The sequence below is a fragment of the Microtus ochrogaster genome, chromosome 18 (genome assembly GCF_000317375.1).
Source record: "Microtus ochrogaster isolate Prairie Vole_2 chromosome 18, MicOch1.0, whole genome shotgun sequence".
NCBI lineage: Eukaryota > Metazoa > Chordata > Mammalia > Rodentia > Cricetidae > Microtus > Microtus ochrogaster.
Window position 1 is genome coordinate 6,055,921 of NC_022020.1, and position 8,793 is coordinate 6,064,713.

The window sequence follows — 8,793 nt, forward strand, 5'->3', positions numbered from 1 at the left end:
CAGGTGTGAAGGGGCACATCTGTAACCTAAAAGTTAGGTGTGATGGTGCACATATGTAATTGCAGTGGTAGAAAGGGTGGAGGTAGGCAGATCCCAGGGTCTCACTACCCAGCTAGTGTAGCTGAAAGTTTATGATACCATGTCTCAAATGTCGTGTGTTGTGTGTGTGTGTGTATGTGTGTGTGTGTGTGTGTGTGTGTGTGTGTGTGTGTGTATAACACACACGCAGTGGAGCATGATAGAAGATTCCTATTGTTGACCTCTAAAATCCACATATGCACACACACATAGTGATATTTTATTTATGTTTTAATAAAGGTTGTCTTAAGATCAGAAAAGCAAAACAGCCAAGCCACTAGAGAAATCTTACCTCTACCAAGGCAGGGCAACTGCAGACTGAACCCTGAGCCTCCATCTCCTCAACAGTATAAATCATGAAAGAAATGATTTAACTTCCAAATTACTTTCTCAACTGCTATTTTATAACTCTGAAGCTGTCCGAACAATATTGTTACCCAGCTAGACAGACTTTGTTGGTTTTACATCTGAGAACTCAAGAACTAACATAACAGCAAACACTATAAAAAGACTAAATTATTTTGTAAATTCTGTACTTTTCCAAAAGGCAGATACAGTTATTTTCTGATATATAAAAATAGAAGTTGATAAGGTGAGGAGGCTTTAATACCATCTTGATTTCTAAGTCCATGTGGCTTTAATGGACTGCAGTGTAGAGTTCCGGATGATGCATTTGGAAACCACACAGTTGAGGAGCTCGGTCCTGAAGCAGGGGGAATTACTAGTCCCCCTGGATACTGCTCCACTCCATCCCACACCTGTGTTCACAGCTGCATCCAGCATCCCCTGGACCATTTTACCAATGCAACCGGTGCTGTTGGACTTTCTGTAAGTCACCAGCTCCCAAATCGTGACAAAGGGACTTCTTATCAGTTATGAGAGTTTGTCCTTGCCTTAGGCTACTTCCCATCTACCTCTTAAAACGTAATTAACCCGTTTATATTAACTATGTTTGCCACACGGCTCATTGCCTCCCTTCCATACTGTACATCCCATTTCCTCTGGGTCCGGCTCATGAATTCCACCTCTCTTCTTCCCAGAGTTCCTATCTCTGCCCAGAATCCCACCGCTTATCCTTTCCGGCTTAGTTATTGGTCATTCAGCTCTTTTTTTAAATCAATCAGAAAGTGCCTTGGCAGAGACACATCTTCACAGTGTACAAAAAGGCAACCCAGTTCCGACTCCTCAGCAGCAGACACAGGGCCTTGCTCAAGTGAGGCTGGACCGTGGCAGACTTCACAGCTGTTGCTACTGTGTCTCTCTTTGCCCATCTCCGCCTTGTGAGAAAGCTGGCCCTGTCGTGTTCTCTAATTATCTGCAGTTCAATGAAAGTAGAAAAAGATGCTTCATGTTATCTCAGGCCCAGGTTTCTCTGTCAGAGTTGGATATCAAGGGTCCCCTCAGAAGGGCTCACACACTGCAGGCTTGGTCCCCAGGTAGTGGTACTTGTTTGGGAAAGTCTGGAAACTATAGGCAGCAAGACCTCCAGTAAGTTACTGGGGACAGGCCTTTGAAAGTTACTTCTGGTCCTCCATCTTCTATCTCACTGTCCCCATTTGTCATGGGGTGAATAGCTCAACCACATCCTCCATTGCTTGATGCTCAACCTCACCACAGGCCCAACACCTAAGAGGCAAGGACTCAGTCTGGGACCCTCTGAAACAGTGAGCCAAAATATATTTCCTTAAGTTGTTCCCTTGGTGTTTTGATTACAGCGACAGTAAGCTGACCAACAGCTCTGTTCTCTGATCTAATTTTACATTCCAGCTGATGTTGGCCCCCACGGATGCCAGGTGCAATAAATTAAAACACAAACGGCAACAAGGAAAGAGGGGTTGTGTACCCCCCCACACACACACATTCTAATACTTACCAGTCTGGACAAAGCTCTGGACCCTGCATAGATTATACCCACTGACAGCACTGAAGCAGGAAGCCATGCCAAAACATTAGATCTGAAAAGAGGGGAAGAAATTATAATGCTTTTACTACCTCATGTTTGAAAAGACCTAGCTGGACGGGTTGACCCTCAGAGGCACCAATGTCTTCCAACAAGGTTGTCTAAATATCCTTGGGGGACCCAATAAGTGAGATGTGTTCTTTACTCGCTGAGAGAGCAGACACACACACACGCAGACACACACACACAACACACACACGAAGGCATCTAATATATAATTGTCATGTAACATCTACTTAGCATTCAGGAAACCTCCAAACTGAGCATGGACAGGCCTTGCCGCAGGCTCAGGAGAGGACACAACTGACTTTCTCCAACGGTGAAAATTTTCAAGCACATCAGTAATTTTTTTTTTTTAATGTGTGAGTGTTCTGCATGTACACCTGAAGGTCAGAAGAGGGTGCAAGATCCTACTACAGATGGCTGTGAGCCACTATGTGGGTGCCGGGAATTGAATTTAGGACCTCTAGAAGAGCTCTTAACCCCTGAACCATCTCTTCAGCCCCCCAATAAAAACTTTTTAAAAGACCATTTACCTAAGGTATTTCAAACAGCTCCACAGAATCACAACTTTAAACCAAAAAATTAGAAAAAAAAATGGTTTTTAAATAAGAAACCTCAGGAGTTCAGGTGGTCATATTCTGGCAAGGTACATGGTCTGCAAACGTGAGGATCTGTGTAAGATCACCAGGACCCATGTAAAATCTGGGTGTGCTGGTGCACCCTGTAATCCAGTGCTGGCTTGACAAGAGGACCTTTGGAGCTTGCTAGTCAGAATGCTGAATCTGAGGGTTCCACGTTTAATGGGAGACCTGTCTCAAAAAAATAAAAGGTGGCCTTTAATCCCAGCACTTGGGAAGCAGTGGCAGGTGGCTCTCTGTGAGTTTGAGGCAAGTCTGGTCTACAGAGCTAGTGCCAGGACAGCCAGGGCTACACAGAGAAACCCTGTCTCGAAAAACCAAAAAGATAAGATAAAAGGTAGACAGTGATTGACGAAGACACCCACAGTCAACTCTGGCCTGTGCACACATGTGCACAAGAATGTGCACAGGTAGACATGTGTATGGTTAAGACTACCAACCAAACACTTAATTTCTTACAGAGGGAAAGCATCCCCATATGTTCATTTTGCACAGGACTTTGAGTCCATCAACCACATGCCGTATTCATAAGGAAGTCCTACCCTCTCACAGAGAGGTATAGGAAGTGCGGCTTAGAACAGGCATTGAATAAACCAGAACTGCCAATCACTTAGACCTTTAACGCAAGGATGCCTCGTCACCTGGGATGCCAGAGGGAAAAGTGGTCAATCAACCCAGTGATTTTCCTGCTATTCTATGAGCCAGCCTTTCTGAATCCCCCAAAATCCTGAGCACTGTTCAGGCCCTACTCCTAGCTTAGTCTCCCAGTGAATAGAGCGCATCCCTATGAAAGAGGCACCAGGTTCTTTGCATCCTCCACCAATAGAATCTACCTTTACACTTATCACAGATCCTTCCTCTGGCCCTAGCCCTGTTCTCTGTTTATAAGCCAATAGAATCCATTCTTATTGCAAAGGCCATCAGCCACAACTTGTACAATGTTTAAATATGTAAGGAAAATAGACGACAGGCTCAGGTCCCAGAGTGTAGTTGGTTGTATTACTTTGTACTCCTGCTCTTTAGTTCTTTGGGGGACCTGCTGCCCAGTGCCCAATAAATACACAGGGAGGCTTATTCTTTCTTATAAATGCCCAAACTTAGCTTGGCTTGTTTCTACCCAGCTTTTCCTAAATTATCTCATCCACCTTTTGCCTCTGGGATTTTACCTGTCTCTGTTTCTGTATACCTATCTTTACTTCTTACTCCATGTCTTCTTACTTACTTCTTACTGTGTGGTGGGTGACGGCCCTTTCTTTTCTCACTCCTTCTTCTCTTGCTCCTTCTTCTCTTTTTCTCCTTCTATTTATTCTCTCTGCCTCCTACCTTGCTATAGGCCATTCAGCTCTTTGTCATACCAATTGGGTGCTTCAGACAGGCCAAGTAACACAGCTTCACAGAATTAAACAAATGCAACATAAAAGAATGCAATGGGCTGGAGAGATGGCTCAGAGTTTAAGAGCACTGCTTGCTCTTCCAAAGGTCCTGAGTTCAATTACCAGCAACCACATGGTGGCTCACAACCATCTGGAATGAGGTCTGGTTCCCTCTTCTGGCCCACAGGCAGGCAAACCACTGTATACTTAATAAATAAATGAATCTTTTAGAAAAAAAGAATGCAACACATCTTTGCATCATTAAACAAATGTTTTACAGCATAAACAAATGTAACACATCTTAATATTGTACAACAACCGGAGACCTTGGCTGAGTACTGGCAATGAAGGCACTGTCAGCAAGGCAGTGGTGGTGCACACCTTTAATCCCAGCACTTGGGAGGAAGAGGTTGGTAGATCTCTGCGAGTCTGAGGCCAGCCTGGTCTACAGAGCTAGTTTCAGGACAACGAGGGCTACACAAAGAAACCCTATCTTGAAAAAAACAAAGTGGGGGGATGGAGCTGCCCCGAGTTTTCATTCTTATCTTTTCCCAGTTCACTTTCCTGCCAGTGGGAATAGCTGCAGGAACTCCCGACAGAAAGACACTGTGCTGGGAAGTGAGCTGACATCCATCGCACTGAGGTTGTGGTGTTGACACCATGCCTGCTGCTCCACCTTCTTCTCTGCCTCTGGCCTGAGACCAGGCAGCCTGGCTACTGACTCTCACTACCAACTTCCCTTCATCTTCTAAGGTCTAAGGGACTCCTTCCTCTGCCATTTTTGCCAGATCACAGGTAGGAGCTTATGGAGTTGAGGGAGAAGAAGAGGGAGAGGGTCCCATATAACAGGAGAGTCCCAGAAATAGGGCTCTTTTCAAGCTGCTAGTCGGGGGTGGGGGGGTGCTTTTAAAAGAACTTATAGCAGAAACTAGAGTGGGTGTGGGAGGAGGGTGAGCAGTTAGTCCAGGGCCCAATGAGATGGGTGATGGACTATGATATGAAACCATAAGCCAAATAAACCCTTTCCTCCCAAACTTGCTTTTGGTCATGGTGTTTCAATGAAGCAATAGTAATCCCAACTAAGACCAGGAGATAGCAAAGAAACAGAAAGCAGAACCCTCTCTTGACGTTCTGAGAACTGCTGATTTGGGGGTCCCTGCCCCCCTTGACCAGTTCCTATCCCCTGTTCTTATCAAAAGCTGCCCTCTCACACAGATGCACACTAACTAACCCCTGGTCAGGTTCCTACTGAACAGTCAGTAAATACAAGGCGAGAATCTCAAGTCAAGCCTACCCAGCCTAGGCCTTCAATCATGTCTCTGCACTATGCCCACACACCCATTGTCCACTACTGGGAGACAAGGCTATCGACAGGTACGCTGCAAGTAAAAAAGCTAACAGAGATGTTCTCCATTATCACAAATGGAGATGCAAAAATAGATGTCTACAGCCCCAACAAAAAGATGAACAAAGAGAGGAGGATGCCATCCCCACCCTCAGGGGCCAAGAGATACTGCAGATGGTGGTCATTCCCCTAGGAAAAGGCTTTCCCAATTCTCACTTGTCACACTAGGCTTACAAGGATCAGAAGCAACAACACAAACCCATAGCAGGCCATGTGCCAGAAGTGCAGGACTGAACCCGCAAGCAGAGCGCTGATGAGAAGGATGAGGGTGTTTAAGTCACGCAGGAAGCTGGCTTGGCTGCAGCAGCCCAGGGCTTTGCAATGTAAGGTCAGTGACCTCTGTACTCAAGTCCCTCTTAAAATAAACAAAGGAAACTCCTGCTGAGTTACAGACTCCAAGAAATGAATCTGCACTGCTCACTGTGGATGTGAGGGGAAGAAAACAACCCTAAGGAATGTCTTATGTGCCGATCCCTACTCCGAAATACAAAAACACAACTTCAACCAGATACAGAAGAGACTCCTGGGAGACGGAGCAGGGAGGCTCAGGGAGATGCTCCAAACATCCAGCCCAGGCACTGACCTGCCATCTCACTTGGGGCTAACAGGAAAGAGCAAGTTGTGCTCATGAGACAGTGGCTGCCCCTCAGCCAAAAGGGGTGCAGGCATTTTCCTGAGAACTTCAGACACCTTCAGAGGTGTAACTGGCCTGGCAGGGATGAAGACATTCAAGGGACACCTGTGTCCCTGAATTTATCAAACGACAAATTCCTTCAGGGAATTGGAATTAGCTAGAACTCTCAAGCTGGAGAAACAGAATGCTTAGGCCAGCCAGAGGAGAAACTTTTTCTACCAGAGAAAAATGTACAACCTGCCAGACGACCTACAGAAGATAGAACAACTGGTCAAAGAAATGTACAACCTGCCAGACGACCTACAGAAGATAGAACAACTGGTCAAAGAAATGTACAACCTGCCAGACAACCTACAGAAGATAGACAACCAATCAAAGAAATGTACAACCTGCCAGATGACCTACAGAAGATAGAACGAGAAGTCAAAAGTGGGCACAGCCACCCATTGCCAGGACTGCTATCTTAGCTATTTTAATTGGTTTACTGAGGGCAGATGCTGAACATGTGTTACTAGAGCACAGGCTGTGGCTCTAATCCGTAACAGCTGGCTCTGGGGATTCTTGGCTGCTCTGAGCAGTGAGAAAATGCCATCCTCCACCATGCTGTAGGCCTAGTGTGGAAAGCACCTATTGTTGGTAAACCAAGACCCAACCACACTCCAAAGAGAGATGATCCCTGAGCCTGCAGCAGCTCAGCACCAGAAGCCGTGCCATCACCACCCAGCAAATGTGACACACTGTTACCAGAGTCCGGTATCCTTTATAAAGCCTGCACCTGCACAGCTTCTCTTCCTTTTCCACCCTCTCTCAGGCTGCCTTTCATGTTTCCCCACATACCCTGCCCCAATAAATCTCTTTTATGAGGTCTATTATGTGGTGTGATATTTGCGACATTCCTTGGCCCTCCAATCACCCAGGAGGCAGAGGCAGTGGATCCCTGTGAGTTCAAAGCCAGCCTGGTCTACACAGCAAATTCCAAGCTACACAGCATGTTCCAGGCCGGCCAGGGCTACACAATGAGACCCTGTCTCAAAACCAAAAAAAAAAAAAAAAACAAAACACTGCAATTATAATCCAGGCCATGCCCAAAAGGGAAGACCTGGGAAGTACACTCCCAACGTCCAAATGTCACATATACTAACATTTTGACAATAATGGGATCCTGTTGCACATACCATCTCATAATCTACTTAATTTCACAATTTCCCATGGCAAAAAGCCAAACCCAATTTACTGATAATTGAATTAATGACCATTAACGTGCATTAATAATAACTGAACAATACCAATGGCTAGTGAGTGGCGCATGCCTTTAATCCCAGCACTGGAGAGGCAGAGGCAGGAGGAACTCTGGGAGTGTGAGGTCACCCTGGTCTATGGAGGGCCTATGGTTGGATATTTAAGGTTTTTTTTACTATCCCAATACTGTGTGAGTATTCTTGAATATATTATTTCCTCACGTGTGTGATTTTTTAATAGTGTTCAGGATAAACTCCAAGAAGTGCTATTGAAAGATGCAGGCCCTGAAGTTTAACTTGTAGAGGGCTACTCTGAACATGAGGAACAGAGGTGCTGCCTGCCCCCACTTTTAATCCATCATCTGGAGGCTTTGGCTTGTATGTCTGTTAATTCTTTCATTTCCTTACCCACATAGGAAACAAAGCAGATTTATAGTCTGTGGTGATCCTGGCAGGGTCTCAGGTCCCTTTGGCATCTGGGCCTCTAAGGAATTGCTGAGCCCATGAGTATGTTCATGCGCACATTTACATGTGTGTGTATGTGTGTGCATGAGGGTAGCTATGGGAAGCAACTCCTGGCTCTGCCATGCCCCATCACTGACATGTGAATCCTAGGTCTGTTTTCCATCTGCATGCCACCTGCCACCACCAAGAACTGTGTGAAGTTATGGAATGTGTTGGCATACATCATAAAACTGTTGTCACTGAGATGAAGCTAATTAAATTAAATCACTGTTTTTCAAATAGAGCATGCCTTATTGAGAGAACAACTGCTCCCTGCAAACACTGCAATGTTTTGTTACGGGTGCCTGGAGGGCTCCTCAAATGGAATTCTCAAAAATTCTGTATTCTGCTGACATCTAGTGGGCCTAAAAATAGCCTCCAGGCATGAAAATAAGAAGAAGGTTCATAAGTGGACCACTGGCATGGCCTAGAATAGTAACCGCCTACCACTGTAAAGTCAATACTTGTCTTGCAAGCAAAAGGATCTCACATATTTTTTCTATTCTGTGTGTATGTATGTGTACATGTTTGCATGTGTGCACATGTGTACATGTTTGCATGTGTGCACATGTGTGCATGTGAAGGTAAAAGGTCAGCCTCTGATGTCTTCCTCAGCCGTTCTGCACCTTGCTGTCTCCTGAGGCAGGGCCTCTCACTGAAGCTGGATGTCACAGACTCTGCAAGGCTGGCTGACCAATGAGTCCCATCCTGCCCCTGCCAGTGTTGGGGTTACAGTGAGTCTCACCCTGACCCTGCCAGTGTTGGAGTTACAGTGAGTCCCACCCTGCCCCTGCCAGTGTTGGGTTTACAGTGAGTCTCACCCTGACCCTGCCAGTGTTGGAGTTACAGTGAGTCCCACCCTGCCCCTGCCAGTGTTGGGGTTACAGTGAGTCTCACCCTGCCCCTGCCAGTGTTGGGGTTATAGTGAGTCTCACCCTGACCCTGCCAGTGTTGGGGTTA

General features: G+C 45.9%; 1 protein-coding gene across 3 annotated transcripts in view; it reads right to left on the bottom strand.

Annotated features, from left to right (window-relative positions):
• Tmem241 (transmembrane protein 241) overlaps nt 1–8,793 on the bottom strand; it is a 133,996-nt gene that overhangs the window by 113,249 nt on the left and 11,954 nt on the right. For all 3 annotated transcript variants that reach the window (XM_013349364.2, XM_026783604.1, XM_026783603.1), the window contains exon 4: nt 1,952–2,033. In XM_013349364.2, the coding sequence (XP_013204818.1) occupies nt 1,952–2,033 (82 nt within the window). The remainder of the gene's footprint in view (nt 1–1,951; nt 2,034–8,793) is intronic.